Genomic DNA, 18835 nt, shown 5'->3' with positions numbered 1-18835 from the left:
TTTTTTTTTTTTTTGGTTTTTTGAGACAGGGTTTCTCTGTGTAGCTCAGGCTGTCCTGGAACTCACTGTGTAGACCAGGCTGGTCTCGAACTCAGAAATTCGCCTGCCTCTGCCTCCCAAGTGCTGGGATTAAAGGCGTGCGCCACCACTGCCTGGCTTAGATCTATTCATTTTATTTTATGTGTATGAATGTTTTGCATGCATATGTGTCTATGGAGGTCAGAAGAGGGCATCACATTTCCTGGAACTAGTTAGGGATGTTTGTGAGCCACTATGTGTGTATGTTGGGAATGAACAAGTTCTCTGTGAGAGCAACAAATACTCTAAATCTCCGAGCCATCTGTCAGACCCCTCCACCTATTGACACAGGGTCTCACGGAGCCTGAACCAGGTGGGTAAGAATTGCATGCTGTGAGCTCCAGGAAACTTCTGCATCCTATCCTCAGCGTGTTGACATTACATTTCTATGTCATTATGCTAACTTTCCACATGGTTTCTGGGGACCCAAACTCAGGCTCTCATGGTTTTAGGACAGAGAGTTTATAATTGAGCCATTCCCCATGCTCTAATTTTCCAACTTAAAAAAAAAATTTACTTTTATTGTGCTGGGATTAAACCCAGAGCCTCACGAATGCTAGGTAAGAACTTGAGTACAAGTTGTATTTCCATCCTCTAATTTTTCATTGTGTTGATAAATATACCATGAGTTTTCTCAAACTTGTATCTTTTCCCTTGTGAAAGTAGTTTTACAGTGTTGTTTCTAGGAATAGAATTGCTGGATCAGCCTCCACATTATAGAAAGACAGAGTTCCCCCTATGTCTGGAGCTGCTCCTGTTCAAAAGATTTATCTAAGACGACATGAATTTTTGTCTGGTGTATGTTTGCCTTGTGATGATAAGTACAGTTTAGCAATCACCTACTCCTGAGATCACTGCCTTCCAAAACACAGCCTCAGGATCTTCTGGTTATTTATTTCACTGTGTAGCCCTAGCTGTCTTCAAACTCAGAGATCTGTCTGCCTCTGCCTCCCAAGTGCTGGAATTAAAGGTGTGTACCACTATGCCCAACTTGGTTCAGGATCTTTAAAGTTTAAAGGTTGAGCCGGCGGTGGAGGTGGCGCACGCCTTTAATCCCAGCACTTGGGAGGCAGAGGCAGGCGGATTTCTGAGTTCAAGGCCAGCCTGGTCTACAGAGTGAGTTCCAGGACAGCCAGGACTACATAGAGAAACCCTGTCCCGAAAAACCCAAAAAAATAAAAAATAAAAAAAAATAAAGTTTAAAGGTTATTTTGCTTTACTGTGGGGGAAAATTGTTGGTGGGTAATATTGGAAAAAGTCAAATGCCTATTTTCTACCATTGGGAGATTCACAAACCAGGCCTCTGTTGCTAGCTCTTTTCTTCTGGCCTTCCCCATAAATAGAGTTAGGTCTGGAAGCTTGTGGACAGGCTTATTTTGCGGTTCAAGTAACCTTTAAAACCCAAATAAAACCTTTAAAACTATTGTTGTTGAGAGTATGTTGAACCACCATTGTGGCTTCTTTCTAAGTCTTGAAAATACCTCAGAACCTTTCATCTTTGACTCACAGTAGATAGTAAACCAAGTGTCTACCATGTTTCTCTCATTGTTGACAGACTGAGTGCTTCCTGAGCTCTGCACTTTGCCAGGTTCCAAGGGAGGCCTGAGAGTTGAGTAACAGGCCTTCATCAAGGAGCTGACAGTAGTGTAATGAAAGGCAGTGGAGAGTAAAACTGTGCAGCCAGGCTGAGGGGCCAGACCTACAATCCCAGCACTCAGGAGCTTAGGCAGGAGTGCTGCAAATTAGAGCCAGCCCTGGCTGGCTACATGGTGAGTTTAAGGTCAATTAGGGATACATAGCAAGACTCTTGTAGAAAAATAAAATAAAGCTGTGAGCTGCATGATAGACTATAGTTGGTATTTGGGTTTCTGAACATAGGCTCTTGAGAAAAGGGCTCAGAAGAGGTGTATTGACTCACTACCTTAGTGATATGAGGAAACAATTCAGGCTTTGACCTGATGAGGTCAAGTTCTGCTAGGCCCAGATAATTCTGAAACCTTTACTCTCTTGTGAAAAGACCCTTGCATGGAGAACCAGGAGGCCAGAGTCCATGATTGGCCACTGCTATTTGGGTGGCTTTGGATAAGTTCCCCTTACTTTTCTTGGCTGGTAGTGTCAGAGAGAACAGTGGTGCCAAGTGCTCCTCTGCCACTGTCCAGCATGCTCGGGCTTTCCCTAAGGAGTGGTTTTATCAGTTTGGGATCTGAAGGTATAGAGCAGACCCTGGAGAATCAGATCATTTCTGTGTTAGCTTTGTGACCTGGATAACTCGTGTCACATGACCTCAGGGGAGTCTTTTCTGAGGCTTCCCACTCATCTAGTCTACTCCAGTACCTGTGCTGGCTACTAAGTTGGGCACATAACAAGAAAGCTGGAGGAATAGGTTCTTCCCAAGGTTTTTGTCATTTCCACTTCATCAATGTGGGAAGAGAAGTTAGCAGATGTGATGGTTTGTAGATGCTTGGCCTAGGGAGTGGCTCTATTAGAAGTTGTGGCCTTGTTAGAGTAGGTGTGTCACTGTGGGTGTGGGCTTTAAGACCCTCCCCCTAGCTGCCTGGAAGCCAGTCTTCTGTTTGCCTTCAGAACAAGTGTAGAACTCTCAGCTCCTCAAATGCTTTGCCTGCCTGGATGCTGCCCTGTTCCTACCTTGATGATAATGGACTGAATCTCTGAACTTGTAAGCCAACCCTAATTAAATGCTGTCCTTTGTAAGAGTTGCCTTGGTCATGGTGTCTCTTCACAGCAGTAAAACCCTAACTAATACAGCAGATATGATTGGAGCTGAGCATATGAAAGGCAGAGACAAGTACATTTTTATGGGTTTGAAGCTAGCCTTGTCTACATAGTGAGTTCTAGGCTAGTCAGAGCTACATAGTGAGACCCTGTCTCAAAACAAAACAAAACCAATGTTATTGGAATGTGTCACAGTCTTGATCATCTGGAGGGTCTTACGTGTATCCCCTAGCTTTCAGAGCGTCTACCTCTTCTCTTCCAGTTTCAGTCTGTATTTGGCTTGGTAGAACGTTGTTGGGAGCCTTCTAATTGGAATAAACATAGTGCCTTACTGCTAACTTTATTTAATGGGAAAATTCAGGACTTTTTCTTTATAAACCTTAGTTTTTCTCATCAAATGTGTTTGGCTAGATATAGCTAATTATTGGTAAACCTAGAGTTACTCTTTCTCACCAGGTAGAAGTGACCTCTGAGTGGCTCATGCTAGCTCATCCATGCAGTGTACATGCCCTCTCACCCTCTTGTTAGTGGTAGATATTGCTTGAGGATCAGAGCCAGAGGCCTGTTCTCTGCCTCAAGAATGCTGGCCCAAGAACGGTCTTCTTCTTGGGTTTCAATACATTTGTTTTCCTGAAGGAAGAGATGAATCTGTATAATTTTTGGCCTTTATCAGAAGGAATCTACTTTCTAAATGTCTTTGTTTAAATACGATGTTCTGAATTAGGAGGACTGGTCCAGTGACCTGGGTTCAACTCACAAGACCCACATGGTGGCAGGAGAGACTTGACTCCTACAAAATTACTCTGACCTACCCCCCCACACACACATATACACACATACACAAATAAGTAAATAAGTAAATAAATGTAATACAAATTTAAAAATTTGAAGACTACATACATGTAAGTCCATGTGGACCCACCTTTGCAGTTTGGTAATACCAAATCCAGAAGATGAATTGTTTCCTTTCATGTAAGGAAAGATAAACTTTATTCTACTGAGTACCATATTGGCATATTGGCATATTGGTAAGTAAAATCTGAACTTTTACTCTGCTCATCAAAGACTTCCTTTATATCTGATGGAATTGTTTTGTTTTTCCTTCTTTTCTGTGTATCTCTCTCTCTCTCTTTCTCTCTCTCTCTTTCTCTCTGTGTGTGTACACGTACACGGGTACACACATGTGCACACATGCAGGCACTTTAACCTTTTTAAAAAATTCTCTCGCTGGGCTGTGGTGGCGTACGCCTTTAATCCCAGCACTTGGGATGCAGAGGCAGGCGAATTTCTGAGTTCGAGGCCAGCCTGGTCTACAGAGTGAGTTCCAGGACTACACAAAGAAACCCTGTCTCGAAAAACCTAAAAAAAAAAAAAAAAAAAAAAAAAATTCTCTCATACAATACATCCTGACAGGTTTCTCCTCCCTCAACTCCTCCTAGTCCACACACCACCCCCAACTTCCCCAATCACTAGATCCACTCCTCATTTCCCTTCAGAGAAGAGCAGGCCTCCCAGGGATATCAGCCAAACAGCATAACAAGATGCAGTAAGACCAAGTACAGATCCTCATATCGGGGCTGGGCAAAGCAACAGGTAGGAGAACAGGGGTCTCAAGAGCAGGGAAAGGGTCAGAGACACCTCCACTCCTACTCTTGGGAGTTTCACAGAAGCACCAAGCTAACAACTATAACATACATGCTGAAGACCTAGGGCAGACCCATGCAGGCTCGGTGATTGCCACTTGAGTCTGTGAGCCCCTATGAGCCCTGCTTAGTTGATTCTGTGGGAGCTTTCTGAGTTCTTATGGGTGATGATGCTGGAAGGTTTTTAACACTGCATCAGAAAGATGACTCAGAATAATGAGGAGTGATGTTAGCATTTAGGAAATCTGAGACTTCAACTAGAAGGACCCAGGAAAGGTAGAGAGGAAATAAACGGTGTCTGATGAACATTCTAACCCCTGTTAGGCTTGGAAAACAGCATGAGACTTGATCCAGTGAGATCAGACCTGGGCTTTTTTCTGGACCTGCCATTGAGATTGAAGTTGCTTTTGTTTTGAGACAGGATCTCTGTAACCTTAATCTGTCTTGGAATTCACTCTAGCCTCACCTGGTCTTGAACTTATGATAATCCTCCTGCCTCAACTTCCTAAAATCTGAAATCATAGGTGTGAGTTATTACTGTGCCTGGCTCCTGTACTCTAATGTCTTTATTTCTGGTTTTTTTTGTTTGTTTGTTTGTTTTTTGGTTTGTTTTTGTTTTTCAAGACAGGGTTTCTCTGTGTAGTTCTGGCTGTCCTGGAACTCACTCTGTTTTAAATTTTTGTTTATTTGTTTTTCTGGACAAGGTTTCTCTGTGTAATCCTGGCTGTCCTGAAACTCAGTCTGTAGACCAGGCTAGCCTCAAACTCAGAGATCCACCTGTCTCTGCCTCCTGAGTGCTGGGATTAAAGGCAGGAATCGTCACTGGTTTTTGTTGTTGTTGTTTTTTTTTTTACACTTGAAAATTTTATGTGTGTGGTTGTATTGCCTATATGGATGTCTGTGCACCATGTATGTGCCTGGTGTCATGGGAGGCTAGAAGAGGGCATCAGGACCTCTGAAGCTGGAATTATACACAGTTGTTAGTCGCCATATGTGTGCTAGAGTTAGGCTTGGGTCCTCTGGAAGAGCAGCTAGTGCTCTTAAACTGCTAAGCCGTCTCCCTGTCTCCTCCTGTAACCTCTTGAGAGGTGAAAGGCATCCCTTTGCAGGTTACTGTGTCAGTCAGGTTTTGTTGTTTAGACAGAGTCTCATTATGTAGTCTTGAATGGCCTACAAGTTGCTATGTGGATCAGACTGGCCTCAACTTTGTGTCTCTGCCTCCAGAGTGCTAGAATTACAGATACGCACCACCATGTCTGACTTTATTCTTTGTTGTTGTCATTCTTGGTTTTTACTTTTTAATTCTTTGTGAGTTTCACTCATCTCACTGACTCTTATTTGACTTCATTCTTTTTTGTTTTGTTTTTAAAGAGTTACTTATTTTATGTGTATGAGTATACTGTAGCTGTCTTCAGACATACCAGAAAAGGGGCATCAGATCCCATTACAAATGGTTGTGAGCCACCATGTGGTTGCTGAGAATTGAACACAGGACTTCTTAAAGAGCAGCCAGTGCTCTTAACTGCTGAGCCATCTCTCCAGCCCTGTAATTGCATTTTTATATTGATTTACTTTTTTCTTTAAAAATTGCATATGATAGTTTCCTTATTAAAGGAAACTCTGACTTCATTCTTTGTTTTGTTTGTTTGTTTTGTTTTGTTTTGTTTAGCCCTGGCTGTCCTGGAACTCACTATGTAGACCAGGCTAGCCTCGAACTCTCAAACTCAGAAATCTGCCTGCCTCTGCCTCCCAAGTGCTGGGACTAAAGGCGTGTGCCATCACCGCCCGGCTTTTTGTTTTTGTTTTTGTTTTTGTTTTTGTTTTTTTGTTTTGTTTTTTTGGTGACTTCATTCTTGACTAGACTGCATTTATCAAGAAAACAGGAAAAGGGAAAATGACTGTTGTTCTTCAGGGGTGTCCCTGGCTACTCTGACTTGCCCTCTTTTCTGTTTGCATAGGTGTAGTCGGGGCACTGCCTACAGAGCAGGTCCTGCCAGCCTCGCTGGAGAGGATGCCCCCGTGTCAGTGATGGGCTGTGGGACAAGCAAGGTCCTTCCTGAGCCACCCAAGGATGTCCAGCTGGATCTGGTCAAGAAAGTGGAGCCCTTCAGTGGCACTAAGAATGATGTATACAAGCACTTCATCACAGAGGTGGACAGTGTTGGCCCTCTCAAAGCTGGGTTCCCAGCTACCAGTCACTATGCACCTCCCTGCCCTGGTGTTCCCACTACTGGCCACACAGAGCCTCCCTCAGAACCACCACGCAGGGCCAGGGTGGCAAAGTATAGGGCCAAATTTGACCCACGTGTGACAGCTAAGTATGATATAAAGGCCCTAATTGGACGAGGCAGCTTTAGCCGAGTAGTACGTGTAGAGCACCGGGCAACCCGACAGCCATATGCTATCAAGATGATCGAGACCAAGTACCGAGAAGGGCGGGAGGTGTGTGAGTCCGAGCTCCGGGTGCTGCGCCGGGTGCGCCATGCCAACATCATCCAGCTGGTAGAAGTGTTTGAGACCCAGGAGCGTGTATATATGGTAATGGAGCTGGCCACTGGTGGTGAGCTCTTTGACCGGATTATTGCCAAGGGTTCTTTCACTGAGCGGGATGCCACAAGAGTGCTGCAGATGGTACTGGATGGTGTCCGGTATCTGCATGCCCTCGGCATTACACACCGAGACCTCAAGCCAGAGAATCTCCTTTACTACCACCCAGGCACTGACTCCAAGATCATCATTACTGACTTTGGCTTGGCCAGTGCCCGAAAGAAAGGTGACGACTGCCTGATGAAGACCACTTGTGGTACACCTGAGTACATTGCTCCTGAGGTTCTGGTACGAAAACCCTACACCAATTCTGTGGATATGTGGGCACTGGGTGTCATTGCCTACATCCTGCTCAGTGGCACCATGCCCTTTGAGGATGACAACCGTACCCGGCTATACCGGCAGATCCTCAGGGGCAAATACAGTTATTTGGGAGAGGTGAGTTTGTCTTGCCCCCGTTCCAGGGATGTTAGGAAGACCCCTTAGAGGGAAGGTATAACCTGAAGCTCCTGGTCAGAGGGTCCTGCTCTGAGAGTCACGCTTTTGGGGGCTAGGCAGATGGCATAAAAGTGACAGACTAGCAAAGTGTCTCAGTTTGCATTCTCCTAAATGTGAGCCTTGAGGTGGGGACCTGGGAGCAGAAACCTTATGTGGGCGTTTGTTAAGTAGAGGATGGGGGTTCGAGGCCAGTCTGGTCTACAGAGTGAGTTCCAGGACAGCCAGGGCTACACAGAGAAACCCTGTCTCGAAAAAACCAAAAAAAAAAAAAAAAAAGAGTTAGATGTAGTGGCATGTGTTTGTATCCTAGCACTGGGAAGGCAGTGACAGGAAAATCCCTCTAGCCAAATTGCCTCATTCCAGATTCAGTGAGAGACCCTATCTCAAAAAAATGGGGGGGGGGGAGAAATAATAAAGGAAATTACCCTTTGGCCTCACACACGTGTGTGTATACCTGTACTCACACACAAGAACAAATGTACACCCTCAAACCACATACACACAAGTGCACTGCCACTGGTACTTTTGTTACTTTCAAGTTTATGAATTATGTGGAATGTGTCACAGAAATGTATCACTAAAGAGCAAGTGTATGTCGTGTGCATTTAAGAGTAATGATTATATACCTTTTTTTGTTTGTTTGTTTGTTTTTGTTTTTTTGAGACAGGGTTTCTCTGAGTATCCCTGGCTGTCCTGGAACTCACTCTGTAGACCAGGCTGGCCTCGAACTCAGAAATCCGCCTGCCTCTGCCTCCCAAGTGCTGGGATTAAAGGCGTGTGCCACCACTGCCCAGCTAAGAGATTTTTTTTTTCATTTATTTTATGCATGAGTACACTGTAGCTGTCTTCAGACACACCAGAAGAGGGCATTGGATCCCAGTACAGATGGTTGTGAGCCACCATGTGGTTGCTGGGAATTGAACTCAGGACCTCCTTAAGAGCAGTTAGTACTCTTAACCGCTGAGCCGTCTCTCCAGCCCCCTGCTTTGTTTTTTGAGAGAGCATCTCATGTAGCCCAGACTGGCCGAAGCTCTATGTAGTCAGAAATGGCCTTGAACTCCTGATCCTTCTGCCTCCACCTCTCAAATTCTGAGATTACAGGTGCGCATCACCACTGTCAGCTGCCATTTCTGCCAGTTTGCAGCCTTCACAGAAGGGAGGAGCTCTGTGAGTGTGAGCAGCTGTCTTCTGTGACCTGGTTTCTTCCCGGGGATATGGGCCAGGCCCTCTCTCATCTCAGTCACCTATCTCAGAGCCATGTTCCTTGTAAATGTCACCCAAGGACCTCAGATTGTTTTGTTTCAGGGCTCGGGGTCTGATGCCATTTCATCCCCCTGTCAGTTTACAGATGAAGTTGTGTAGTTAGTCAAAGACATCCATCCTTTCTCAGGAATGGGGTTGTTCTTTTCTAAGAGGGTCCCCAGGTCATACATTTCAAAGGTGGCGATAACTTAAGGAAAGAAGCCTTCCTCTTCTTTGCAGCTCTGTCACAGGCACTGGAGAGGGTAACTTTTGCACCATTTATGAGAGGGATGAAATGCTGACACTGACTCCTTTGCTATATGGGCTCTAAAGTAAAGAGGCTACTACAGAACCTGATCCATTCCACAGGGTGAGCAACACCATGGAAAGCTCATGTTTGGTCTCTTGTCATTTGTATATTTTAAGCAAATGGTTATGTGGTTCAAAACAAGTTGACTCTCACATACCTGTGGTGGGCTAGTACTAAACAAGAGTGTAGGATGCCTCCAGGTCAGCCAGAGAATCCTGTAAAAGCAGTTAGAAAGTTCTGTGGTCTGGATAGGAGGCTCAGGGACTATGTTAGGTTATAGCTGAAACTGATACTTTAAATAGAGTGTACATGTCTGCAAGTGGAAAGGCTGTTTATATTCTGAGCTTTGTGTGGTGCCAAGCTGTTGAGGGTTCCTCCAGATGACAGGGTAGTATGGAGCTCAACTACAGCAGGGTGGGAGGAAGAGTATGCATTTCCCAAATGGACAGACTTGGGTGTACCATGGACCATAGTCTGGGCCCCCTCAGTGTGAGCACAGGAGCTGGGCGTTAACCAGTCTTTGCCTCCACTAACCTCTAGTTGGAATGCATCAGTTCCCAGTTCAGGGTTAAATCCCTGGCAGAACCTGGTCATATTTCTCTGCATTTGGGTGCTGGGAATTAAATTCTGGCCCTCTGGAAGAATAGCCAGTGCTCTTAATCACTGGGCCATCTCTCCAGCTCCCCTTAAGCTGTACTATTAAAGGTACTTTCATGATAATAGTAGGTCACCTAAAAATGATTTGTCTGGGTGTTACTTGGGGGAGGTGGCTTCCTTACTAGATTTGATCCTGTATGCTGGAAGCGTGTAATCTTTTTAAGCCCCTCTGTGTAACCCTGGCTGTCATTGAACCCACTCTGTAGATCAGGCTGGCCTCAAATTCAGAGTTCTGCCAGGTTACCAGTTATTTTTTTTTTATCCTACAGGTCACTGCCTACCCATAAACATATCTGGGGAAAATATGAGAGACATGAAAGTCTGTACCAGTTTCCTGAATACCAGGCCCTGTGTGGTACCCTTGTTCCTTGCAGGGTTTTCCCACACAGCCTCTGAGAGGCTTACAGACTTGAGCAGAAGGCTCCTGCAGACGTAAATTCAGAAAAGGGAACCCAACTGACTGAGCTCCAGTGTAAATAGAGCATTATTTGAGAGAATGGAGCAGAAGTGAAAGGGGCTAAGGGCTTGTTATTGGGAACCCTGTACTGCTGAGGAGATCCCCAGCTTCCAGATAGGACAAATGCCGAAGAAAGTGTTATAGGAGATGCCTAATTAATTGAGTGGTGTTAAAAAGATTCCAGCTTGGCTCTTGGGCATGTTTGAGACTGGATTCTAGGTACTGGTACCACATGGTTAGGAAAGTGGTGCTAGTCCTAGCTCTCTTCAGGAGAAGCGTTGGCTTTGAGGGCAGATCTAGAGAGGCTTCTGGACCATCCTTTATGACCCAGAGAGTATGAAAGCTTCTGCCCTTGCATACCTGATTGGGCCCTGTGGTAATAGTGTTCACAGTTCTGACATTTGATACATCAGTCCAAAGTCCAGGCTCAGGCTGTACCCCATGTGTATGTACTACAGGTCCCAGACATTGTTACAGTCACTCAGCACAATAAGGTTTTGCTCAAACTGTTCCATTTATTCTTGGTATTGACTTTAGAAATTTATCAGCTATAAAAGGTCCAAATCAAAGATTGGTTTTCTTTAGGAATAATGTTGACCACTGCCACTGTGAAGAGCCTGCCGGATACAAGGTTGGATGTGTATATCTCGCATCCAATCTCAATCCATTTTATACATGTGGGAATTGAGACTAATGTGGTTCAGTAGCTTGCCAATGGTTTTACAGCTGAAGGACAGCAGACCTAGAATTGGCTTCAGGGACTATAGTCTGCTCTTCCAACATACGCTTCACCATGTTGTTAATGTGTTTCAGTGCTTCCTTGTGTGTGGACACACGTCTGCTTGCTGATCTATAAGATCCTAGAGGACAGTGTGTGTGTGTGTGTGTGTGTGTGTGTGTCCACTCATAGACGTCCTACAGTCTTGTCTTAACCTATCTCAATATTTGCTGGGCTGAACTGGAGTATTGTGATGACTAGAAGGAATGGTCTTCTGGTTTCTCCTAAGGGAAGCATGAGTGGTCGGTCACTGGTGATGCCCTGGGAAAGGGCCCAAATGCAACTTCTTCTAGGCAAGATGGACCAGAGAGCTTAGTGGTTGTGTGCTTAGGAGACTAGGATCAGAGCTGCCTTCAGGCACAGACAGAAGGTTTCATGGAGTGTCAAGAGCAAATCTGCTCTGCACACAGGACAAATGCAGGACATTGGAAGAAGAGGAAATGCAGGGGGAGATAATATTGCAAAGAGAAATCTGAAATTTAGCCTGTTTAGAGGTGCTGGAGTAGAAGGCAGTTTGGAAGTGATGGGGAACGTGTTACTAAGGGGCAAGGAAGGCTGATCTGAGGGTGAGAGAAGATGAGACATACAGCTACCCCGAGAGATGAGGTTCCTGTTACAGGAGACCTTAGGAAGCTGGAGGAGCTGTTTTTGAAGGAATGAACACAGGACATGAGTCATCCATCTGTAGATTCATGCTGAAGTACTGTTGGGTGTTTCAGTTGACAAGAAATGTGACAATCATGGCCTGATGTCATTGCTTTTGTCAAGGGTTCTATTCCTAGAGGCAGAATGAAAGAAAAGCCACTTGGATTGATGGCAGAATGATGGTGTCATCCGAGGCGGCTCTGCTGTCTTGAATTTAGAAGCCTGAATTGCCATCCTCCTCCACTTGGGCATTCTGAGCCAAGGATGAGTCTGGGTGACTTCACCAGGAATAGATGGACTTGGGCAGAGGCTCACTCATAAAGCCTTATTCAGGAGGATAAATGCCTCTGAACAAGTGACAGGGCTGGTGGGAGAAGAAATTCACCCTGCTTCTGCCTGGGAAATGTGAGATGGTGAGAGGTGGCCTTCCAGGGATGGGCCACTGGGCTGTAGGCCAGCCAGCTATCCACCTGGGGCTAAGGGTTATTGAGGAACAGGGAGTTGAACTAGAACCATTTAGTTCTGATCACCTTATAGAAGATGAGTTCCCAAAGTCAGAGTTGGCTGGACATCGCCTCGTCTCATTCTTGCTTGCTTGCTTCTTTTTCTCATAGCTCTTGCACTCGGGGTTATATGATGGTTTTCCCAAATCTCTAGCTGCCATTACAAGCAGATACAAATCAGTTACACCAGGACTTGGTAAGCTTGGGATGAATAAAGAGATGAATGTGACTCAGTCTTCTCTTTCAGGAGACCACTGAACTATACCTCAGTTTGGGGCACCATGCATGTACTAACTAGATAAACAAACCAGAATGTTACCCTCAGACAGGCCTTCCTTAACACATAGCAATAAGTGTCACTGAAAGGTACCCTTGTTTGGGCTATTGAGTATGGGCAATGGATTCTCAGTGGCTGGAAACCTATCCTTGGTTGGAATCTTCTTTTAGGAGAGATAGGGACTATTCTTTCAGTGATGGGACAGGAGGCTGGCTCCAAAGGAAGAAGAGCAGAGCCCCATCCTGTGCTGTCTCAGGCTCCCATGCTGTAGTCCCTTAGGCATTCTTCTGTTGCTGCTGCCCTGGTTACACAGTCCCCAGAGAGCAGTGCCTTCCCTGAGGTGCTAGAAGCAGCTGCCATTCCTAACACTGTTGCATTTAGCCCTTCCTATGGAAGACATTGCTCTGAACACTTCCAACAGCCTGTCACCGTGGCCAGACTTACTTTCCATCTTTGCCATTTTCCACTTTCAGCCCTTAGAGGGCTTCCAACAAAAGGGAACAGCATGGCTGTGCTCAGTGCATAAGTGGTCCCCTCCCTTTCCTCTTTCCACTCTGACGTTACCTGGATAGTTCCTCCTTGTCAAAGGCTCAGTTACTTCCAGGATTTCTAGTTGTGGGAGCTGCCAGGCTGTCATCTGTCCCATATTCTGACTTCTTGAGATCACACATGGTCTTGCACCCTCTCTCTGCCTCAACTAAGATAGATGTCAACTCTCTATTGAGGTTGTAGGTTGTATTGTAGGTTTGGTGACCTACATGTTCCACCTGTCCCCTACTAACCATGTCTCTGCATATTCCCTTTCCCTGCCCAGTTTCTCCATTTCATAGAGCCACTTTTCTATCTACCTGGAATGCCTTGTTTCCTCGGTGTCCCAGTATATGCATGGTACACCAGATGGGGCTCTGGTCTAATGTGGTCCACTTCATTTGAACAGAAAGCTGAGTTACCTTCATTTATTAACTTACCCTGCTACTCACTGTTGACTAAGTACTGGCCCTAACTAAAGGCTGCTATGCCTAGGGCTTCAGGGACACGGATCTCTGAAGACAGAGACCACATCTGTGAGTGAAATTCTAATAGCCACTGAGGCTCCATACCACTTCAGAGTTAAAATGGGGAACTGGGAATGTGTTTCAGGTGGTAGAGTGCTTCCCTAGCATACCTGAGGCCCTAGGTTTGATCCTGAGCACTGCATACAGCAGGAATTGTGTATACCTTGAGAAGTGGAGGAGGAAGATTAGGAGTTCAAGGTCATCCTTGGCTATACAGTGAGTTAGAAGCCAGTGCAAGATCCAGCTAAAAGTTTATTTTAGATGGGAGGAAGTTGTTTGTTTAAAGAAATAAGGGAAGAAAGCTAACTCAGGTTCTGGATGCTTCTTGGCTTTGGCAGAATCCTTGAATGGACATAAAAAAGACAAATTTATACCATTCATCTGGATCCAGAACCCTCTGGGGCTGCTCCAGGACATAGTTAAAATAGACAGTGCTTGGTCAGCTGACATAGGTTGCCTTCCTTCAAAGCACTTAGGCTATACCCTGTTCTGTCTCTGTCTTCTTTCCTATCTCCCTTCGCTTCATGAACTCTTAGAAGGAATATGTGAGGGCACAAGAGTATTTTATTCTCATGAGTCATTCTCTCCTTCTTCTCCCACTCTCCCTTTCCCCCGTCTCACCCTCTCTATTTTGATGCTCAGAATTGAATTCTGGACCTTGTACAGTGATAAGCACTGTATCACTAAGCAACATGCTCACTCCTTTACCCCTATTTAATTAAATTTAAATTAAATTTTGAGACATTGGTCTTTATGTTGCCAGGCTAGTCCCAACTCCTGGGGTCAGTCATCTGGGTAGCTGAGATCTATCTTTTTAAAACTCCAATTGTTTCTTGACCTTTTAGGTAAGACAGTGGTTCTCAGAGCTGTGATTCTTTTTTTTTTTTTTAATTTTTTTTTTTAAATTTTGGTTTTTCGAGACAGGGTTTCTCTGTATAGCCCTGGCTGTCCTGGAACTCACTCTGTAGACCAGGCCGGCCCCGAACTCAGAAATCTGCCTGCCTCTGCCTCCCAAGTGCTGGGATTAAAGGCATGCGCCACCACCGCCCGGCTAGTGCTGTGATTCTTAATGCTTTGACCCTTTAGTACAGTTCCTCAGGTTGTGGTGACCCCCAGCCATAAAATTATTTTGTTGCTACTTTATAACTGTAATTTTGCTACTGTTATAAATCATAATGTAAATGTCTGATATTCAGGATATCTGATATGTTACACCCCTCCCCCCCACACACATACACAAGGGTTTCACCCACAGGCTGAGAACCACTGGACTAAAATCAGATGCAAACTTTAGGACTGGAGATATGCCACTTGCCCAGAAAGCTTAAATCTCTCCTTTCTGCTGAATCTGGCTGAAGATGGTCAAGTGGTGGGGTCACTTGAGCCTAGGGGTTTGAGATGGACCTGGAAACACATAAAGAGCCGTGTCTCAAAATAAAAGCAAAGACCATCCGGGCATGATGGTCCACTCTTAGAATCCCAGCACTCACAAAGCTGAGACTGGCCTTATGAGATCTTGTCTCAACAAAGTCCTTAAAATTCTATTCTTGCTTTTTCTTTCTGTCTTCAAACTGTTCTTTCAAATCCTCTTCTGTGTTCCTCACTCCTTCTCTAGCTGTTTGGGAGGGAGCAGAGGCTTTGCTGGGCTCGGCAGTGTCCAATTGCTATATTTTGTTATATATTTTTTTAAAAAATCGTAACCTTGGGGTAGCTTCTGAGTGCTGTCCTTCCTGTTACAATGAGAGTTCTGCTCTCCTGAGTGAACCAAAGCTCTATTTCCCAGAATGTCTTCTGTGCCCTTTTCTCTGCTTTCATTCGGGCCCACGTAAGTACAGAAAGGAGGCCTTTGAGGGTGGGAATACTGGGTCTGAAAATGTAAAAATACATCTTGAGACAAAGCTAAAGGAAGAACTGAGTCATGGTAGCAAGCCCAGGTTTGTTCCTTCCTCCCCTTTGGCTGTGCTACAGAGGGACTGCCTTTTTAACCCAAAGTCCTGGGCTCTGTAAGGAACCTCAGGGGTCAGGAGGTCAGCTAGAATAGTCCATTTTATGTTCTATGTCTTGCATGTCATCAAGAAGTTAAAAAAAGATGGGAAGCATGCTTTTAAAATCCAGAGCTCTCAAAATTCTGAGAGACTTAGAATTATGATGTGTTCAATCTCTCCATGTTGAAAGTGAGGAAGCTGTGAGTTCTCTTAAGTCATACACAGAAGTGGAACTGGTCACCTGGCTTATAGCCTGACTCTTTAGTCTGTCTCTCTAATGTCATTTAGAAGAGACTTGGGTCATTTATTCTCTTCTAGTCTTTCTTGAGAGTGGTCAGCCTGTTACCAGAGGAAGTTTGGGGCAGCAGATGAACAGGGTTTGCTGCCAGAAGGAAGCAGCTTCCTTACCCCTATGCAGCCTAGGCTGATCAGAGGCTTTAGTCCTCATTTCCTTTTGGACTTTGAGGCTCAAAGGGAGACTACATGGTAGCCTTGGGAACTGTTCTTACCATCTCTGCCCAGTCGAGTAGAAGGAACAGAGAGAAAGGGGAGACAAGTCCTCCAATATGGAACTGAATGCCTTTCTATATTGGTGCCCCTCCCTCAAAATGACAGTTGGAGTCCATAGAGGAATGGCTTTGGCCCAAGAGAAAAGTAGGGATAATGAGGAGAAATTGGTTAGGGAGTGGCCCCTCTCCACTCCTGGCTGCTGTCTTCTCTGCCGGGGAACAAGGTCTCTGGGGTCTCTGTGCTCAGGAAAAGGAAGCTTGATGGGCAGACTCAGCGTGAAGGTGACCCCCTTCCTCCCTTAGCCTCAGCCCAGGGCCCAGTTCCACCCATGCAAATGTCCAGAGAGTCACAGAGTATGGATTAGTAGCATCTGTGTTGAAGCTGTCTTCTCATCTCCTAGATGTCTGTAGGCAGAGCTAACTGACCTCTTAACATTTTCTGCCAGTCCTCTCCCTGCCCTGTGTTTCAGTTCAGATGCAGGTAGAAACCTCTGGGAGACTAACCAGCTGCTACTTGAGACCTGTCCTATCTATCAGGCACCAGAGGCCCATGAATGTCCATCTGATCCCAAGGATATATACTGAAGTCAGTTATGTCCTTCAGCCAGAGAAAGCAGTTAAAACTTTGGAAACTGAAGTACATGGTTGTTTAATCATTTTTCTTTTTCTCATGTCCAAAATGCCTCCTGACCAGTCAGTCAGCCTGGCAGACATACTTAGCCTCCAGGGAAGCAGGTGCGATGGGCTGCAGGCACTGAGCACTTTCTGGCAAGGTACTGGATCAGACTTGAGGCCAGAAGTGGGGCTGTGGAAGGTGTGAGAGGCCTTACATTTCTGAGCTGTGTGGGAGGTCACTCAGCTGCAGGTCTGCCCAAGTCCCTGCCTCACTGTTTCCAAGCTGGGTGAGAACCGCCTCCTGTGTTCAGCTTGCTTGACTTCCAACTGCAATTTTTTCTAACACACCAAGGTATGGATTGAGTCACATTGGCTTGGGAAGCACTACCAGCATATGCTCCCAGCTCTTCAAAGATGGGAGTGCTGGGGGCCTTCCAGAGAGCTGTGCTGGCCCTCAGACAAATGAGTTTATTGGCATTCTGTACACAGTGGCACGAACACAGTAATTGATAAGGCGAGAGTCTGGGGGAGTAGGAAAGGTGGATCAATCTGGCTTGGTTTAGCACTAACAGGCTGACTGCCTGACAAGCAGCAGGGGTCTGCCTGGTGCTCGCCTCTGCTGCTCTGGAGATAGAGATGTTTATGCTCACTGTGAAGTCCGGTGAGAGGCCCGTCTAAGACTATATCAGATAGGTTCCAAGCTGCAGGAGTCCATGGTTTAACTTGAGTGAAGGTCTGAAGTGAGGAAGCCTCCAGTTCATCCATGTTCAGGTTTCTAACTTGTGAATCCAGGTTTACCACTGTTCCATCTTCTGCAGAGAAACTGCTACTCTCTTGTTTGGAGGAAGGTGTTTGAGCTAGAGTCTCTGGAGGCCTAAACTGGCTTCACATTGTCTATGAAGCCTGCTGCTTCCATGTGTAAGTGAGAAGCAGAGGTTTGTGCCCAGGTGGCAGAGCAGCAGCGATCCATGGGGCTTTCTTTAAAAAACAACAACAACAACATTTTTTAACATAAATGGCTGTGTTTCTTGTCTATATGACTGTGCAACATGTGCATGCCCACAGAAGCCAGGAAAGGCTGTCAGATGTCCTGGAACTTGAGTTACAGACAACTGCAAGCTGCCATGTGAGTGCTGGGCATCAAACCTAGTCCTCTGAAGAGCAGCCAGTCCTCTTAACCTCTGAGCCATCCTTCCAGCCCTGCATAGACCCTTCTCTGTGAACCAAAAGCTTTTCTGGCAGTTATCACTCATCCTCCTCAGTCTCAACACTGGAACCTGACCTGCACACAGGTTACAGGACCTGCCTCTCTGATGAGAGGACAATTCTTACTAGCACACTGCTCTCAGTCAGCAAGGCTTCTCTAGTCCACCATGGCTACATGTCCTCAGTCTTGACTGTTTTCCTCCTGTGTACTAAAATCACTTGGTGCTGGCCTAACGGTGGTTGTGGCCCTGTTACCTGTACGATCCTTGTTACTTCTAGCTTAGCTCAGTACTAAGATTTTTCTTTCTAAAAGATAGAAGGGGACAGTGACTACAAGACAAGCTCCCCACCCCCTTCCTTAGTAGTTCAGATGAGTCTTCTCTTTGCATCATTTCTGTCAAACAGCAAGATGTCAAAGGAGCCCTCCGATGGTGATGGGACTCAGCAAGTGTGTGCACTTGTTAAATGGCCACATCCCAGCTGGAATGTGGACTCTTGTTCCTGAGGACCATGGAGAGCACTTAAGAGACTCCCCAAGGTGAAGGGTGCCGTGGAGTAGGACAGACTTCAGCTACCAGTAAAGAAAGCAGCGGTGCCCCTGGCGACATAGAGCCTACATAGCAGAGGAGGGAATTATCTAGGTGCCTAGTCTAAGCCTTAGAGCCCTTTCTAGAAGTTCTGTTAGGAGATTCAGGGCCCCAGAACCTGTCCTGCAGTAAGGCATCTTAAGGAGCCACAGCACTTAGCCCACCAGGCTGAGTTCTTAGATAGCATCCACTGGTACTTAACTCACTTCACCTACCTATTGAGTACCTCCTACATGTCCTGTACTAAGCACTAGGGCTCAGTACTAGACTGAAAGAATTGTAAGCATTAGAGGGCTAGGAAATCATCTGAGGAAATGCCCTTCACTCTAAGAATTTAAGTTCAGCCAGGTAAAGACAAGCTAGGGAGGCTGAGACCAGGGGTTGTCAGCTGCTGGGTGAGTGTCTAAGACAAGGCAGCATTGCTTACCTGAAGCAGAACAGGCTTTCAGGAGAACTCTGTAGGGACAGAATATACTAGAAGGAGGCTTGGACATGGTACTTACAGGAATT

The 18835-nt window shown here is 45.7% G+C and overlaps 1 protein-coding gene across 1 annotated transcript in view; it reads left to right on the top strand.

The window, feature by feature from the left end:
* Pskh1 (protein serine kinase H1) overlaps nucleotides 1-18835 on the top strand; it is a 28701-nt gene that overhangs the window by 5936 nt on the left and 3930 nt on the right. Inside the window, exon 2 of the mRNA XM_028768580.1 lies at nucleotides 6413-7439. Within this exon, the coding sequence (XP_028624413.1) occupies nucleotides 6483-7439 (957 nt within the window). The 5' untranslated portion in view covers nucleotides 6413-6482. The remainder of the gene's footprint in view (nucleotides 1-6412; nucleotides 7440-18835) is intronic.

The sequence above is a fragment of the Grammomys surdaster genome, unplaced genomic scaffold, assembly GCF_004785775.1.
Source record: "Grammomys surdaster isolate TR1022 unplaced genomic scaffold, NIH_TR_1.0 187, whole genome shotgun sequence".
NCBI classification, from domain to species: domain Eukaryota; kingdom Metazoa; phylum Chordata; class Mammalia; order Rodentia; family Muridae; genus Grammomys; species Grammomys surdaster.
The sequence above is the reverse complement of the archived record's forward strand: the minus strand, read 5'-3'. Positions and strand labels throughout refer to the sequence as shown.